The following is an 18,087-nucleotide window of genomic DNA, read 5'->3' on the forward strand; positions in this document are numbered from 1 at the left end:
GGAGGAAGACAGGGAAGCGAACATAACAAACCCGGAATGTACCAATTTGTCATTCAAATGAATTTATTCCGACCATCTCGTGAAGACGAAAGAGAAAAAAACAAAAATAGAAAACTCAATCCATCTCGCGCAGTCAATACTCTCATAAGAAAGGGCATCCAGTTACAATAAATAAAAGAGTTTTAATCTTTACTACAATATTGATATCCAACTTAAGTTGCCCGCAAAAAAAAAAAAAAAAAAAAAACCAACTCAAAGTTCTAGAAATACTTCACACAAACTTCGGGAAAAAAAAAAAGCCTTACACTCAAGTAATTAATATTGGCAAGCTTTTCACAATGAAAAGAAACAATAATAATAATGACAAACAATATAAAGAATATAACTATGACGGCATTGGCAAAACCCGAAGTAGATACCAAGTTAATCTCTGTTTACAGGCTCATACTTCCATAGCAGTACCCAAACCTAGACAAACACTAGCAATTACTAAAAAACCAAGTATTGCATTGCAAATAGTGACTTGAAAGATACAAAAGGACTCAAAACTGAAATCCACGACCATGACAACAGAAACAACTAGATAAAAAGCCGCCTGCATCCAGGATCAACCCATCAAAATGTTACCACATCACTTTATGCCTGCAATGATGTAGAAAAATTAGAAGCAAAGAAGAACAATTTACGAAAAGCAAATTATTAAGAATTTTGTAAAACAGTAACTGTAAATGCACATATAAGTACTTGCCTTATTAGCAATATTGTTAGAGAGCCAATCCAGGCCTTCGTAGAGCCCCTCTCCAGAAGTTGCACAGGTGCTTTGGATATACCTGCAAGTTCCAAGAATATATCCAAAACTTGAGGATACAGGATCAATGTGTAGATATTGACAAAAGCCTCATGCTTGCAAAATTTACCAGTGGCGCTGCCTGAGGGAGTGGAGGCCAAGCTTATCAGTTATTTCAGCAGCATTCATTGCATTGGGAAGATCTTGTTTGTTAGCAAATACAAGTAATACTGCATCACGTAGCTCATCCTGCATTGGAGATCAACATTCAATAACATATTTACACATGTATTCGCAAGTTACTTCAAAACTCAATTCTGAAAAGATCTTGCTTCTGGTTTCAGCAATTAAGTTTTCAGGTTCAGATGCTAATTCTAAGCATATGAACCTTTGCAATCCATTCATTGTCCTTAAAAATAGATCCTGCATGCATATGTATCAACAAAAAGGATCTTGGGTATTTAACTACAGCGTCCTTTTACGTGAAACTGGGTTAAACGTCATAAGCTACTGCATCACCTGCTTAATAAGGGAACCATTTACCATGATGAGAGAGGAAGATTGTCCGTCCTACTTGCTCAAGGTAAGATGGCAGGCAACTTCTACCCCTCACCCCCCACCCCCAAAAACTCCCAAAAAAAAACTTTTATTACTCTTTTGTTTCATAAGTTACTCAATTATTAGCAGAGATATACTTCAGAAAGGGCCAGTACCTCATTCAACATCCTGTGTAATTCATCCCTTGCCTCCACAACACGGTCCCTATCATTGCTATCTACCACAAATATAAGACCCTGAGTATTTTGGAAGTAGTGCCTCCACAAAGGACGAATCTGTCAAACATCAGCACAAATTTCTTCATTGGACATTGTAACCAGCGAAGATAATGAGAAAATAATAAATCTATAGCAAGGGAAAATTCCTGATATTAACAATCAAAATATGAGCAAATGAGTGTAGCAGTTACCTTGTCCTGACCCCCAACATCCCAAACAGTAAAGCTAATATTCTTATACTCAACAGTCTCAACATTAAAACCTGCAAATTAGAACTGAACAATTACTGCAAGCTCAGCTTCTTTGTAGCAAAACCCAAAAACCTATACAGGACTCCTTGTAAATTTGTGACAAGCTTATAATCAAGCTCAGCAACAGTTGTTGGAATACCAATAGACAACAAAGATAGAAAAATTGATACACAAAATCTTTACGATTACTCACACACACACTAAAGGATTTCAGAAAATGCAAAAATTAAGATCACTGAAGATTTCCCTTAATTGATAAAGTGATTAAACAAAACACATTGTTGGAAAATTATTCAAAAAATTAATCAGAAAGGTATTTTGTTAGCCTTAATTTGCCATTTTGTTAGCCATGATTCATTCAAACTTTGGTCAATCTTAGAGATCTGTATACAAAAGAGCATGTGAGGATGATCATGAAAACCACACACATAAAGACAACTGTTCCAAATACACTCATTCATCTTCATCTTCATGTTCATGCTAGAGTTTCCAATTGAGGAAATCTAAGAACAATTCAGAACATATAAGAAGCAGCAATTTCACTAATCATGATGACAGAGCTCATACCAATGGTGGGAATTGTGGTAACAATCTCTCCGAGCTTGAGCTTGTACAAGATGGTGGTCTTACCAGCTGCATCAAGACCCACCATCAGAATGCGCATCTCCTTCTTGGCAAAAAGCCGGCTGAACAGCTTCGTGAATGTTAGCCCCATTATGCTTTCTTATGTAAGATCCCTGCTCATTTGCATAACATTTCATGGATTACAAACAAATACACATTGCCTTTTATACACGACTGAACACACAAAACCTATTACCGCAACAGTTTCACATAACCAGACATTCAACGATTTATATAGGAAAACAACATCAGCAACAGGATCCAGGAAAAAAACTAACATCAGAAACACAACAGGATCCAATAAAAAACTAACATCAGCACCACATTACAATCATACCAAAAGCAATATTTTCTTCCATAGTGATAGAAGCCATTCACACCAAAAGCCAATACATTACTATCATTTTCACATGGGGTAACTTGTTAGTGTTGCTTATGACACACTGTAGATCCAAAAAAAATATAACTTCGTCTCAGATCAAACGATAAAGAAATTAAGCTTATAAGTTTCCGGAAAATGTTAGAAAAGCAAACAAAGCAGTGCTTTAAATCAGCAATAAATGACCTCAAACCACCTCATAATCAGCTCAATATCATAAATTTCCCCGAAATATCACCACTACAGTCATACAATTCCAATAAGAATAAACTCATCAACTATGACCTACGCAAGCATTCAAATCAACCGATTAGAGATAATTTCGGAAGAAATTCCTAGACATATCAAGGCATCACATTGATTACCGGCGCATGATTCATAGACTACACCAAATCACAACATCAATCAGCTAAAATCACAAATTCTCGTCATTTCCAACACGAAAACAGAAATTTTCCAAGACGAATCAACAAATCACATTTACATCCTACGCATCATTAAAAAAACAAGGCATCAGACTCACAACATCAATCAATTAAAGCTACAACTTTACGAAAATTTCAAAAAATAGCAGAAATTTGGGTAATCGCCGAAGGAATCACGAGTTGCACCTTGAATAAACAGTTAAACCGTACAAAATCGACAAAAGCGACGGGGAAAATGAAGAAAGCACCAAAATTGAGAAGAAAACTAGTTACCTGAGGAAGGATTTGACAGAGGGAAGAGAGGGATCTGAGGTGATGAGAGAGACTCGAAAATAAAAACGAAAGCTTGAGACCAACGCGTAATTATGGGGGAATGGGAATTTCAACTTGAGGTCCTAAATAAAGAGCGACGCCCACAGGCCCCAAGTTGAGGATGTTCTTGGATTTACTGGATTGCCATCTGGTTCCAGTTCGAATAACGCAAACTGCCAGTACTGATGAGTTGGTAGATCATTAGATTACCGCGGCAAATGCATTCCCAACCGTTGGATTTTTCAGTACCAGTTGTTTGATGATGCCACGTGTCGGTTCTCACGAAGTCTTCAGAAGAAGTAGTAGTAGTATTAGGGTTTCATTAAACCATCCTTCCTGGAAAAAAATTAGTATGAGAAAATATATAATAATGTTATGCTCGCTGTTATGGATTGCTTTCGTTCGTGTGAAACGTTATGGATTTGCTTAACTACGAGACGAATAGCTAGCTGTCCAATGTGGACCAATGCTCTGCGACCTTCTCTTCCGGAAGAAACTAACATACCATACCATACCATACCATACCATATGGGTCTATTTCATTGACCACAAAATTCCCGCCCGTCTACAACAATTAATAAATATGTTTGCAAGATTAGAAACTACTACACCATATGGTTCTGTCCCTGAGCAAATCAAAAGATCCTGGTTTTAACTGACATGTATGCGTGTGTATATATATATATATACACAAACACACACACACACACACACGGGTGACCATTCCGACCGAACATGGCATGGTGCTGATAACAAGATGGAACGGCAATTTTCCGTCTTATTATGGTGCTTGCCCAATCAGCGCCAATACTGAGCCCAACGGTGTATGGTCTCGACCATTTGGGGGAATAATGCACTAACACTCTCATTTATGAGATCCTGGAAAAAGTGAATGCACTCCTCATCATCCAAGTCCAGCCGAAACTTCTCTTGAAGCTATATATCAAGGATTCAAAAACCACCTCAATAAAATGTTAGCAATAATTCTCAATAGAGCGCAAGTAAACAGCAGCGTCACCTTTAGAATGCCTTTTTCAGGATCACAAGCTATGTCAGGAATATTGGAACCCGCCATCAGGTGAAACAGATTCAATATAAGGTTGCTTGATTTCCGGAGAATATTGTATGCTTCACAACAGTATGATTTGAACCTCGTATAGTATTGGCTGCAAGAAAATAAATTTTGGAAAATGAAATGTAGCATATCCTCAGAACTATTTTCCCCGACAATCCCACCACCACCCAAGAGACCTAATCGCTGCAAGAAATGGGTTTCTTTCTTCATTTGTCATACAAGCATAATTATTCTCGAAACTCAAAGACCAACATGACCGAACAAACAGATAGACTTCAGAGATCAGCGGGAATACCTCTCAGCTCCTCCCATAGCCTCAACCATTTCTTTGCAAAGTTTCATGGGTGGTGGAAAGGGTTTTGGATCCCGACCTAGAATGAAACCAAAATCAACATGCAATAGGCGACCATCATCTCTAAGCAGAAGGTTATCCAAGTGCCTATCAGCCAACAAAATTAATCCATTAGGAAATGCAATAACTCGGCATACAAATCTCAAGACACAGGCATGATGTTGCACAGTCAAAGCAGATAAACACACAACAATAGCACACTTCTTCCAGTATCATAGCTTTTAACACACTGCAAACATCTACAATGCAAAAGTTTTACCATCAGGCAGCCAATCAAAGTGACTGATACTCTATACGTGTCTATAAACTCATTGCAATCCATCCCCTTTGCCAAAACAAACTTCAGCAACAATTTCATCATACAGACTATTGCAATTGTGGATGTAAGGTGATGAGAAAACACATCCCACTAGATGATAACGAGAATAATTTATGGATCCCACACGATTTCTTCAAGTTTATCTTGATTTGCCATCACAAAATTGCGCAAACAACTTGTGGTGTGAATTCAAAAGCAAATGCTTGCAATAGAGTAGGAGGATAATGGGAAAACACTGAAAATTGTTGAAGATATGTGATCTGATATTATGGAAAGATTTGATAATATAAATATTAGGAAAGATTTGATTATAGTATCATATATTAATTAGGTATCATATGATTATAGTATCATATATTAATTAGGTAATAGTATGATTATAATATCATATGATTATAGTATCCACTTGTGTATATATATATTTGTATATTGTGTAGTCCAAAGTAAAATAGAAGAAAAGTATTTTTTCTCTCCATTTTTCTTAGTTTACATGGTATCAGAGCCCGTCTAGGGTTCTGGGAAAAATACCACCTTTGCTTCTTGTCAATTCCAGCCTTAATTGCTGGTTCCTTTCTTATTCTCTCCAGCCTTCATTGCTGTTCCTGTTACTATACATTTTTTTCCCCCCCTCCTATTCAATCATGGCGGATGCTACATCCTCAACGCGGCAATTGTCTTCAACTATGGAAGAAGAACAAAGTACACGGAACACAACAGAGCTTCAAAACATCCAGGCAGCATATAGACTAAATGGAAAAAATTATTTGAAGTGGTCTCAATTGGTTCGAACATTCCTGAAAGGAAAAGGAAAGTTCAGTCATCTATTGGAAATAGCACCGGATAGTGAAACGGCGGGGTTTGAAGCATGGGAACAAGAGGATTCAATGATCATGTCTTGGTTATGGAATTCCATGATTCCTGAAATCAGCGATACATGTATGTTTCTTCCTACAGCAAAGGCAATTTGGGATGCCCTTCATCAGACATATTCCAAGGTTAATGATGCAGCTCTTATCTATGACATCAAGACAAAGACAACTGGAGCAAAACAAGGGACAAAAACAGTGACGGAGTATGCCAATTTTCTGCAAAACCAGTGGCAGGAACTGGATTATTACAGGGCACTTGATTTGAACTGTAGCAAATGTGCAGTGTTTATCAAGAAGTTCATAGAAAGGGATCGAGTTTATGATTTTTTGGCTGGCCTAAACTCTGAATTCGATCTTGTACGAATTCAAATTCTGGGCAGGCCAGAGTTTCCTTCTTTAACAGAAGCAATATCCCAAGTACGTGGAGAAGAAAGTCGCAGGGGTATTATGTTAGAGCTACCTTCAATAGAAAATTCAGCCCTTTTAAGTTCCAAATCTCAGCGGTTGGTACTGAACAAGGTTGCTGCGGACAAGACCAATCAAATAAGTGGGCAAAAGAATCGCGAGGAGTTATGGTGCACATACTGCAAGAAACCACGACACACCATAGATCAATGCTGGAAACTACATGGGAAACCACCCACTCGTGAATGGGGACAAAAAGGTGGCCAGCAAAGGCAGGCTCATATGTCGGTTCAAGATCCAACTCAAGTGATTGGAGGGTTTAGTATGGAGGAAATTGAGAAGCTTAAAAGTATGTTAGAGACGGTTGACAACCCAGCAACTAACAATTCTCAATCAAGGAATCCGGGTATGTGTTCATTGACACTTTCAGGTAAGGCTCTAGTCTCTTTTGCATTTAGTGTTTTAGGCAATGAGCTTAGGAATGTCTGGATTCTTGACTCTGGTGCTACGGACCATATGACTCATATTTCAAATAAATTCAAAACCTATAATCCCTGTCCTAGCAATAGAAAGATTGTTGTTGCAGATGGTACTACAACCACTGTGGCAGGTATCGGAGATGTCCAAGTTACTCCAAATTTGATTCTTAAAAATGTTCTTCATGTTCCTCGATTATCTACAAATTTGGTTTCTGTAAAAAAACTTGCCAAGGATCTAGCTGGCTCTGTTATATTTGATGAATCCTATTGTGACTTTCAGGACCGGGGTTCGGGGAAGAGGATTGGACTAGCTAAGGAGCATGATGGACTCTATTACTTGGATACATCAAGTCAACCCGAATTTAGTAAATCTGCCCTGTCCACATTGTCTTCACCCTCCAATAAAGATGTCATCTGGTTACATCATAGACGTCTAGGTCATGTGTCTTTTTCTGCATTAAAAATAATGTTTCCTTCCTTGTTCAAGGGATTTGATGTTCAGTCTTTTCATTGTGATATTTGCGAGTATGCTAAACACACTCGTGTCCCATTTCCTATCAGTAATAAACGATCGTCTTCTCCTTTCTTTTTAATCCATAGTGATATTTGGGGGCCATCAACTATTCCAAACATCTCAGGGTCTAAGTGGTTTGTCACATTTATCGATGACTGCACAAGAGTCTCTTGGATCTATTTACTCAAAAATGAGTCTGATTTGAGTTATATTTTCCCTGTTTTTCATGCAATGATTCAAAATCAATTTGGCACCAAGATAAAACACTTTCGTTCAGATAATGCTCGTGATTATTTCAATCAAACCTTGAGTCAGTTTTTCCAAAAAGAAGGAATCATACATGAATCATCCTGTATTGCCACTCCACAACAAAATGGAGTGGCAGAACGGAAAAACCGACATCTTCTTGAGTGCACTAGAGCCTTACTGTTTGAACAAAGTGTGCCAAAAGCATATTGGGGAGAAGCTGTACTCACATCAGCTTATGTCATAAATAGAATTCCTTCCAAGGTCTTGGGGTTTCAAAGTCCACTAGAGAACCTATCCAAATTTTACCCCGATATTCGATCTTCCTTTAATCTCACTCCTCGAGTTTTTGGATGTACTTCCTTTGTTCATGTCCATAGTCATAACCGTGGGAAGTTAGATCCTCGTGCTCTTAAGTGTGTCTTCGTGGGGTACTCATCTACTCAAAAGGGTTACAAATGTTATCATCCACCTACTAGAAAACTCTATGTCTCGGCAGATGTTACATTTGTTGAAAATAAGCCCTATTTCATCACTCCTTATCTTCAGGGGGAGTTAGATACACTTGAAGATAAGGAGTTAAAATTTCCCTCCTTAGAGTTGACCACATCTGAGTCATCCAAATCTGAATTCCAAGAGTCAATTCTTCAATCTGATGTGGTAGAAGAAAAAAAGGAAGACCGTAAAATCTATGACTGGTTCCGGTTTGACCAAGTGTATACAAGGAAAGGAGATCCCATCGTGGTTACAAGGCAAGAACAATCCTCTAAACCAAGCTCCGGGAATGAGGTAACAATGAGTGAATCAAATCTGAATTCTACACCACCGACCGACCATTCTTCCAGCTCTAAATCACCTTGTCCTGAGCCTCTTAGCCCTGACCAGGACCTACATCTACCTATTGTTGTAAGGAAAAAACCCCGAGAATGCACCAAAAGACCCCTATATCCATTGTCTCACTTTGTGTCTTTTGAGAAGTTTTCCCCGAGCCATCAAAGCTTCCTTTCCACCTTAAATACAGTCTCTATTCCTAGCTCATTGTCTGAAGCATTATCAAAGAAAGAATGGAGACTTGCTATGGAAGTAGAAATGGATGCATTAGAGAAGAATGGGACCTGGGAATTAGTTGATTTACCAAAGAACAAGAAAGTAGTGGGTTGTAAATGGGTGTATGCAGTAAAGTTTAAAGCAGATGGGTCCCTAGAACGCTACAAGGCAAGGTTAGTCGCGAAAGGATACACACAGACATATGGAGTAGATTATCGGGAAACATTTGCTCCAGTAGCAAAGATGAATACAGTGAGAATTCTGCTATCCTTGGCTGTTAATTTTGATTGGGAATTACAGCAATACGATGTGAAGAATGCTTTTCTTCATGGAGAGTTGGAAGAGGAGATTTATATGAGCATTCCACCGGGATTCAGTGGGGTTGACAAGAACAAGGTTTGTCGGTTAAAAAAGGCATTATATGGGCTGAAACAATCCCCACGTGCTTGGTTTGGACGATTTGCCAAGGTAATGATAGCTAATGGTTACAAGCAAAGTCAAGGAGATCATACCCTGTTCATCAAGCATTCAGCCTTGGGGGGAGTTACTGTTTTGATTGTATACGTAGATGATATCATAGTGACAGGAAACGATGAAGTAGAGAAGAAAACTTTGAAGTGGTGCCTAGCCAAGGAATTTGAAATAAAGGATTTAGGAAAATTGAAGTATTTTCTGGGAATTGAAGTGGCTCGATCAAGGCAGGGAATTTTTATTTCTCAACAGAAGTATGTTATGGACCTGCTCAAGGAAACAGGCATGACAGCAAGCAAACCAGTTGGAACTCCCATTGAGCAGAATCACAAATTAAGTGAGGCTCATGGAGATACAGCTGTGGACAGAGAGATGTACCAAAGACTTGTTGGGAAACTCATTTATCTCGCACATACTAGGCCAGATATAGCTTACTCAGTCAGTGTTATTAGTCAGTTTATGCATGATCCTAGAGCAGTTCATCTACAAGCAGTTTATCGAGTGCTTCATTACTTAAAGGCACATCCAGGGAAGGGAATTTTATTCAAAAAGGGTCCTGAAATTGATCTGGCAGTTTACACAGATGCAGACTTTGCAGGGTCTCCAGTTGACAGGCGATCAACTTCAGGATATTGTACATTTCTTGGAGGAAACTTAATATCCTGGAGAAGCAAGAAACAAAGTGTGGTAGCAAGGTCAAGTGCTGAAGCAGAGTTCAGGGCTATGGCAGCAGGGGTATGTGAATTATTGTGGGTTAAAATTATCCTAGAAGACTTGAGGATTCAATGGAGCAAACCGATGAAGCTATATTGTGATAACAAATCTGCTATAAGTATAGCTCACAACCCAGTGCAACATGATCGGACGAAGCACATAGAGATAGACAGGCACTTTATTAAAGAGAAGCTAGAAAGTGGACTGATTTGTACTCCATATGTTCCGACAGGACTTCAACTTGCAGATGTGATGACAAAGGGACTGTGTAGCAACATGTTTCATGAAAGTGTTGCCAAGCTGGGAATGGAAGATCTATATTCACCAGCTTGAGGGGGAGTGTTGAAGATATGTGATCTGATATTATGGAAAGATTTGATAATATAAATATTAGGAAAGATTTGATTATAGTATCATATATTAATTAGGTATCATATGATTATAGTATCATATATTAATTAGGTAATAGTATGATTATAGTATCATATGATTATAGTATCCACTTGTGTATATATATATTTGTATATTGTGTAGTCCAAAGTAAAATAGAAGAAAAGTATTTTTTCTCTCCATTTTTCTTAGTTTACAAAAATCATAGGAGTTTAGAATTCTGACTAATATGAGAAAACTCATACTTCAAATTCAGTATATATGAGAGAGAGAGACAGAGTCACAACAAAGTTTACGGAGAAAAAAAGGAAGAAACTGAAAATTTATATTTCAAAATTCAGTTTCAAATGGCTGAGGATCCAAAACTTACATAGCATGCACGAACTTATGATGGTAAGACCAGAAAAAGCAATCATCATTAACACTCACCTATCTCCAATGCCTAAAATGTATGTGATGACTGAATAACCAGCACAACTTTTAATGAATGTTTCAAGACATGTTGCAGTAATCCCAAATGGTCCATCCTCATCTGGATGGAACTTTTGAAGGTAGCTTATGATACTACGGTGCTCTGAAAGAATCTGAAACCAAGAAGGAACAATATTCATAAAATAATGGAATTGATCAGTAACTCACAAAACAAATAAGAGCGCATATAGAACCAAAGTGATGCCCCTCAAATTACCTGTAAACATATAAAAAGATAACCAACTTACTCCTGAGGTTCAAAAACATGATAGGATAACAGCTAGCCAGCAGCTAACTAGTTCACTGCCTAGTCATTGAGGTTACAATAGCATCAACAGACTAGTTAAGGTATTTAAATGCAAACTAAAAGAAATTCTAAGCCCATGTAATGCCTTTCTCAGATTCTCAAAGTTACTCCGCACAACACAAGGAACATTTGTCATTAGCTGTCCCCACAACATGAACTGAGTCACTGAGAATTCCCATAGAAATCCACAAGGGAGTTGCAATTGATCCTCCAAAAACATTAACATGAAATTCTTTGAAACAAAGAAGCCTGAAAAATCGAGGTTCGTGCAGTCACCTAAAACTAGCAAATAAAGGTGAGAGACAGTGCAATGCAAGGGCAATAGCAGGCTAAAATAACCTTTTTTTTTGGGAGGAGGTCCCACAATAAAAAAAATTTACCACACAGAATCAACACCAATATTAGGTACCTGTGCCAAAGATTTGGATGGTATAAACTCCATCATGCCTTCATCATGTCCGGTTGCTAAAACTCTGTATGGGGTCAAATGCAGATCAAGATTCTCCAGCTTAAGCAGACGATCCATAAGTGTTACCATTTGGATGACCTGAACAAAGTACAGTTTAGTATGCAACCAACAAACCATTTGGCAAGCCCACAAGTTTTATCACAAACCTAAAAGAAAACTTTTATCAACTAAACTTAGCAAAATTCAAATCTGGTTGAAAAAATATTTAGCATTTACCAACTGGTCTTGCCGAAGATCATCGCCTTTCTTAAACATTATCTTACAAATCCCACCATTTGTTGTTCGAAAAGCCAGACGCAATGGGTGCAACGCACTTTTGAATATTGATGATTCTGATGGTATAATCCCTGAAATGAGGACTCCAGGAGCCAGTGGTGATCGTATTGGCTGAAAGTATGAAACATAACTAATTTAAAACCATAATCATCACATGCATGCTCAAGAAGGAAAATGTTTGAGCAAGAAAGCCTATGAATTTCTGTCACATGATCACCTCATCAAAGTACTGATAGTAGAGAAAAAGTAGTTACCTCGTCAAAGTAGGTGAGCTCACTAAGAAGGCCGGATAAAAGATGTCTGAGTTTTTCAATCTTCTTCTGTGTACCTCCACGGACATTCCTAACATCTCTCATTATGGAGCATAATTGGGCAGTCAATTCTGTCTGGCGAACCAAGCTCTGCCACAACTTGAAACCATCTTCATCTCCATTTGCAACTACTCCCAACTGCAACAACAAGTAGAGAGAAATACCTTTAAAAACAGCCATGGGCCTAGTCTTACATACCGTGCAGAAATCTTGCACAACAGTAAATGTTCCCCCCACACCAGACATTCAAGTAGATGCAAACACATTAATATTTTTCTAGTTGGTAGAAGAAACTGAGTACGACCTCTATAATCAAATTAGCTTTCACAATAATTCTAGAAGTTCCCAATTTTTGGAGAGTAATTGGAGAAATGTAATCTCACAGTTTTGAAAGCTGAAACAAGTATAAAAATCGTTTATTCATAATGAAACATAATATTAGGATATTTAAAAGTATGGGATAGAAAGATAAACAAAAGAACTGAGTCTACTGATTCTGTGATGATAATCCACAAATCACCTTGAGCATACTTTCTTCCAAAATCTCATAGGTACAATAGAAACGTTTTGCATATGCAGGATCATGAAGTTCCACAGCAACATACCAGCGGAGGAAGCTAGCCAGCTCAATATTGCGCAATGCTGCCGAAACAAGCAACGTTAGTTTCAGATACATTTACAAGTAAGCCGCAATATAGATTACATTTGTTTATTGAAGATTCTCATGTATATTACAGCAAGCGTACACCGTTGCACAAGGAAATGGGATAAGCGAGATTTATCAGAACGCTCAAACCGAAGAGCTTGAACCAATTGAAGCAGGTAGCACTGGAGCTCATCATCATCGGCTCTTTTAAGTACACTGACAGCATATGCACGGACCTGTTGGATAATGACAATGAAGCACCCTAAGACTAAGCAAATCTGTTTGCAACCATAATGCACAAAAGCAATTTCGATTTTTCATGCCAATCAACTTATGAACAGTCATTTTTTAAGGAGCAATGGACCTTACTATGGGCTATTGCAATTCCAGAACTCGCATAGTTAGGACTCTAGGAAGTAAATACTTCCTAAAAAAGGTTAAACACCAGAACTCACATAGTTAGGACTCTAGGAAGTATTTACTTCCTAAAAAAGGTTAAACACCAGAACTCACATGGTTAGGACTCTAGGAAGTAAATACTTACTAAAAAAGGTTACACACAAATTTAACAGTGTAGAGTATCTTTCAGGAATGGACCTAGACACCCACACACACATGCAAGCATGCATCTAGCACTCACCTCTTCACTTTCGAACACAGGAGACAGAAGCTCCAATGCATCACAGACATCAATTGGTTCCCACTTTCCCATCAGTTCCAATGCCTGCTTTGCTTCCTGCCAAAACAAAAGTATAAATCATCACAAGACTTTCTACACGAAATGCATGTATTGTCTTAAGCATGTGTCACAAAAAGGGGTAAAGCATACAAGCAAACCATGAACAAGGATCAGGAATTAACCCTTAAACACCATCTACAAGAAAAAAAGGGAAAAAAAGCTAAAGAGAAATAGAGAGCAAGAAGGATATAGCAAATAAATAAGTATGGATGTAGGAAGTACAAACATGAAACAGAAGGGGGAAGTTAAATTTTATACACAACAACAATCAGGTTTGCAACTCAATGACATCCATCCATAGCAACAGACACCAGAAGTTCAATAGCTAATTATCCAAAATGTTATGGTCCAGGTCCATAAAACTTACTCACTGGATGTATATTCAATGACTATAAACATCCACATCCCTTCCCGCATGCAGGAAGTTGCTTTCTCAGGTTCAATGGGATTTATAGGTGGCAGGGCAAAAGAAATTACACCAAACAAAGAATCAATAATTATTTGTGATACAACATTTCACTAAATTGAGACAACCAAAGTAGGATGGGAAGATAGGAAGAATGCAGATGTACCTGTACATCACTCCACTCAACACACCGCAGAAATTTTGTAAGAGCTCTCTTCTCGGACATCAACGAAAAACGAAATTTCCAAAGGAGCTGCCTTTCATCTCCACTCAAAGTCCTTGTTGGAGGGTACTTTAATATTCTTTGTATCGACCTAACAAACCACGCAACAGCTTGCAGATCAACATCAATAAAATGACATGAAACAGAAACAGCATAACACGGTAAAACATAAATAGTTTGTTTGGATAGGAGTTTATTTGGATGATTTATTTGAGATAATTACTGTAGCACTTTTTGTGATGTGATGTATGTGAGATAAAAAGGTGATTGAAATTTATGAAGCAAATTATTTTATCTCAAATCATCTCAATCCAAACACACTCATTGAGTGTGTTTGGATTGAGATGATTTGAGATAAAATAATTTGCTTCATAAATTTCAATCACCTATTAATGAATCTATGTAAAGGACGAGAAAAACTATCACAATGTATCAACAGGATGGTACAAGGTTGTAATAAATAAATTGCAAAAACTAATGCTTTCACAATTTTACTCCTACAATTTGGGAGTGAGTGTGCACTTGCATAATATGTTTCTGCAACACACGATTGTGCATGCGCAAGCGCGTGTGTGAGTGAGAGAGAGAGAGAGATATCATCACAATTATCCAATGACATGAAAAACTGCAAGTACTCAAGGTAATGTTAGGACTTCATAAAGTACGCACTTCCTCTCTGTAATGCTTGGTTTTAGATCCCTATCAATGATGCCGCGGTTTAGACTCCTTGCAAGCTTTAGTTGCTTGTGCTCAGAAGGATTAATCTTCCCCACTTCCGGATCCCATACAGTAACCAGTTCATTTGTTGAAGCTATAGGAGATGGTATCAAGAAATTTGCCCCTGATTCCTACTCATCAAGGGAACAAGAATTACATTGTAAGTAAAAGGCCAGGAAATTAAAAGACAAATCCCAGACATTGAATGGGTGTGAAGTGTCTCTCATATAATTAAATGCTAGAAACCAAAAACAGGTATAATAAAGATATAAAGATATATCAGGTGAAATATTTTCCAATTCCTTTAGTAAAGGAAAGCTTCTTATTCACAAAAAGAAGTAAAATAGAAAGCATTGGCCTTTCCCATATGCACATTAGATTGCCAAAAGGGAAATAAGCAGAATAGATCCAATTACTACGTCTTTCACAACAACTTCACAGCCAACAATAGTTTTTCAGGTCCCTGAACAAAACCACTTGTCAACCAAACCTATTTTCTGCATAATGACGATACAAACCAACTCCTTTCTAAAATCTATCTTAAATTCCCGGAAATTCCTCCAATTGTTCCCATTGCTTGGAGCCATCATTTTTTATTCTAGAAGGATAACAAGTTCCAATAATTTGGGATCTCCTTTGCCAAAATCTTCACTTATTTGCTTCCCATCTCAGTTTTATACATTATCCTCTTGTCTACTCAACCCTATCGGGAAAAGTTTGTTCGGTTGTTGTATCAGTTTTCAAATTTTTCTTTTTCAGCCCTGGGTAACAAAAATAGGAATTGTTTACAGGAAGCAGTCAAAGAACAATGGAGCTCAGGAAGGAGAATACGAAATTAAGCTATTCAAACTCAGGAAGGATTCACTCAAACTCAAGAGTAAAAAGAATGCACTGCTGCAAACTTGAAAACAGCTACCTGAAAGACAACTCGATGTTCGAAACTACAAAAATCAATGACCAAATATACATGAGAACTTCCATTTTTACTGTTCTCTCGCTCCTTAATTTTCTCCATAGCTGGAAATGCAAGCCGGTCCAGCCAATCAACCCGTTGAATTTGTCCCCTCTCATACTTATTTACAAGCTTTTCCAATCGCTCCAACTCTCCACGTTCCTCCTTCGGAACCTAGCAGAAGACAAGCTGTGTGAGCAAATAAAAGAGTCTCAAAATATTTAATAATGACAAGGTAAAACCTTGGGAAGGGGAAAAAAAGCTATTATTCACTAGTAAATGAAGAATAAAAACCTTTCCAGGAGTACTTGTATGGACAGATCCATCTGCTTCCTTTCCGAGCCACAGCCTGAGCTTATGCTTCCCTGTCTTTAGTTGTTTTTTCATGTTAAATAGATGTATGGTAGCCCCACCAATCACTCCTTCACTCTTGCCACGTGAAACATCCCAAACCTGATTTGTAAGGATATTACCAACAAGAGAAGAGTCAGGTAGATAAAATTGCCGTGCAAATATATAACACTAGTGATCAAATCTTTTGCCATAATGGGTCAAAGAAATTAGCTTTCAAAAAACAAAAAAGCTCTCCAACATCTAATTAGTTAAAGCACCTTCCTCTCACTTGGTGCAGTCCTAAACTAGACATCTCATTTCCACAGAACTACCAATGGTCATGATTCCAACATTGATCCTCGTCTTTCAAAATTTGAGATGATCATCACAAGGCAAAGCCTTTTCTAATTATTTGTCCTTTTCTTTTTCTACTGAGCTAATGAAGCAGGTAAATGTGAAAATTTGTCAGCAAAGCAAAAGATTATGATTAAGGTATATCTCAAATGCAAAAAGGCGTTGCAGACTCACAGTGAATGCAAGTTGTGAATTAGCAGTCAAGTCCCGATATTTCGTGCTCAATGTTATAAGCTCATTCCAGCAATACGATGGGCCTTTTGTTTCCAGTCTGACAATCAAAGATTTTTCATTACTAACAGAACAAAAGGACCTACCAAACTCCAGAGAATTGAAATCTACAGAAAAAAAGGAAAAAGAAAATGCACGCACGCACACACTCTCTGGATATGAAATGTGATTGAGAATGACCTAGTTCTCATGGGAAGTCCGAATGGAGCTCCATCAAGATACAATGTACACTCAACATACAGCTCAGGCCTTCCTTCCTCTAAAGTTGAATCAACATCAGCTGTTGAATTAGAAAATGAAAAAAAAAAGAGAGAGAGAGAGCATAAGTATATGCAGATAAGCAGCTCCAAATATTGAGCTGTATATATGCATATAGACATATTACTAATTTGTGTTTTATGTTCACCAATTTCGAGAATAAAACCCTATTTGATAGGTAGGAAAAAGAATCAACTTTAGCAGTACCAGCATGAGCAGGTGAAATTAATTTACCTGAATCGGGGTTTCTGGAAGAGGGCAATTTCCCTTCCAACCGTTCGATTCGAAAAGTGACGGGAAGATTGATGTCGCATGATAAGAAGAAGCGAAATTCGTTCCCGCTCATTGTCTCTTCATAGTAATTCCCAGTTTAAGAAAAGTTACGCTTTTCTTTTTTCTCGTTTTTAACTTTGCTATTTGTTTTGGCGACGGAGGACTTAATCCAGAACTAGTTACAGAAGAATCTGAAGAATTGGAATCGCAATTCTGCAAAGAGTTTGATATTGCTTGGCAATTTGGGACAACCGTCCCAAATACAGCATTCAAGAAGAAGTGAGCAAGTTTTCGTGAAGAAAACAACTAGGCAGCCCGGGACTGATGCTGGAGTAGACGGGTTGAGAAGAAAGTTACTTAAGCAAGTTTCGTAGTCCAAAATCCTATCGTTTCGACAAAATATAAAAAAAAAAAAAAAGTTTGGTAGTCCGACCAGTTTATAAGATGGCGTGATTCGAGAACTTGAAATATGCAACGCTTTCTCTACCCGTGATAAACGACTTCGTGATATGCAGATAAGATGCCGTACCATAGTATAGGTGATTGAATCACGATGACGTTTTGGTACCAAGGAAAATTTCCAGTGTGACCCTTAAAAAGTCTACATATTGTTTGTGAGGCCTCCACAAGCTTGAAATAATGGCACTACCACATCTTTCTGTTGTCCTATAAATTTGATAGCCAGT

General features: G+C 37.9%; 2 protein-coding genes across 3 annotated transcripts; both read right to left on the reverse strand.

Annotated features, from left to right (window-relative positions):
• Positions 1–396: 396 nt before the first annotated feature.
• LOC113718688 (ADP-ribosylation factor 2) lies at positions 397–3,713 on the reverse strand. The gene is made up of 7 exons (XM_027243579.2): positions 3,516–3,713; positions 2,382–2,551; positions 1,755–1,825; positions 1,501–1,620; positions 918–1,036; positions 749–830; positions 397–642 (listed from the first exon to the last, which is right to left on the reverse strand). The coding sequence occupies exons 2-7, from the start codon at positions 2,527–2,529 to the stop codon at positions 637–639; spliced, it is 546 nt and encodes a 181-aa protein (XP_027099380.1). The 5' UTR covers positions 2,530–2,551; positions 3,516–3,713; the 3' UTR covers positions 397–636.
• A 353-nt stretch (positions 3,714–4,066) lies between these two features.
• LOC113718686 (phosphatidylinositol 3-kinase, root isoform) lies at positions 4,067–17,873 on the reverse strand. Of its 2 annotated transcripts, none has more exons than XM_027243576.2 (17): positions 17,363–17,873; positions 17,051–17,150; positions 16,814–16,910; positions 16,247–16,405; positions 15,917–16,126; positions 14,953–15,131; positions 14,227–14,374; positions 13,556–13,651; positions 13,016–13,151; positions 12,790–12,911; positions 12,213–12,407; positions 11,899–12,069; positions 11,623–11,760; positions 10,865–11,019; positions 4,925–5,068; positions 4,573–4,720; positions 4,067–4,490 (listed from the first exon to the last, which is right to left on the reverse strand). In XM_027243576.2, exons 1-17 carry the CDS (start codon positions 17,472–17,474, stop codon positions 4,353–4,355), a joined length of 2,448 nt encoding a protein of 815 aa, XP_027099377.1. In that variant the 5' UTR covers positions 17,475–17,873; the 3' UTR covers positions 4,067–4,352. The 2 variants fall into 2 exon arrangements, with proteins under 2 accessions (XP_027099377.1, XP_071928376.1); XM_072072275.1 differs by having other exon boundaries at positions 12,213–12,419; positions 17,363–17,720.
• Between the last annotated feature and the right edge of the window lie 214 nt (positions 17,874–18,087).

The sequence above is a fragment of the Coffea arabica genome, chromosome 11e, assembly GCF_036785885.1.
Source record: "Coffea arabica cultivar ET-39 chromosome 11e, Coffea Arabica ET-39 HiFi, whole genome shotgun sequence".
NCBI lineage: Eukaryota > Viridiplantae > Streptophyta > Magnoliopsida > Gentianales > Rubiaceae > Coffea > Coffea arabica.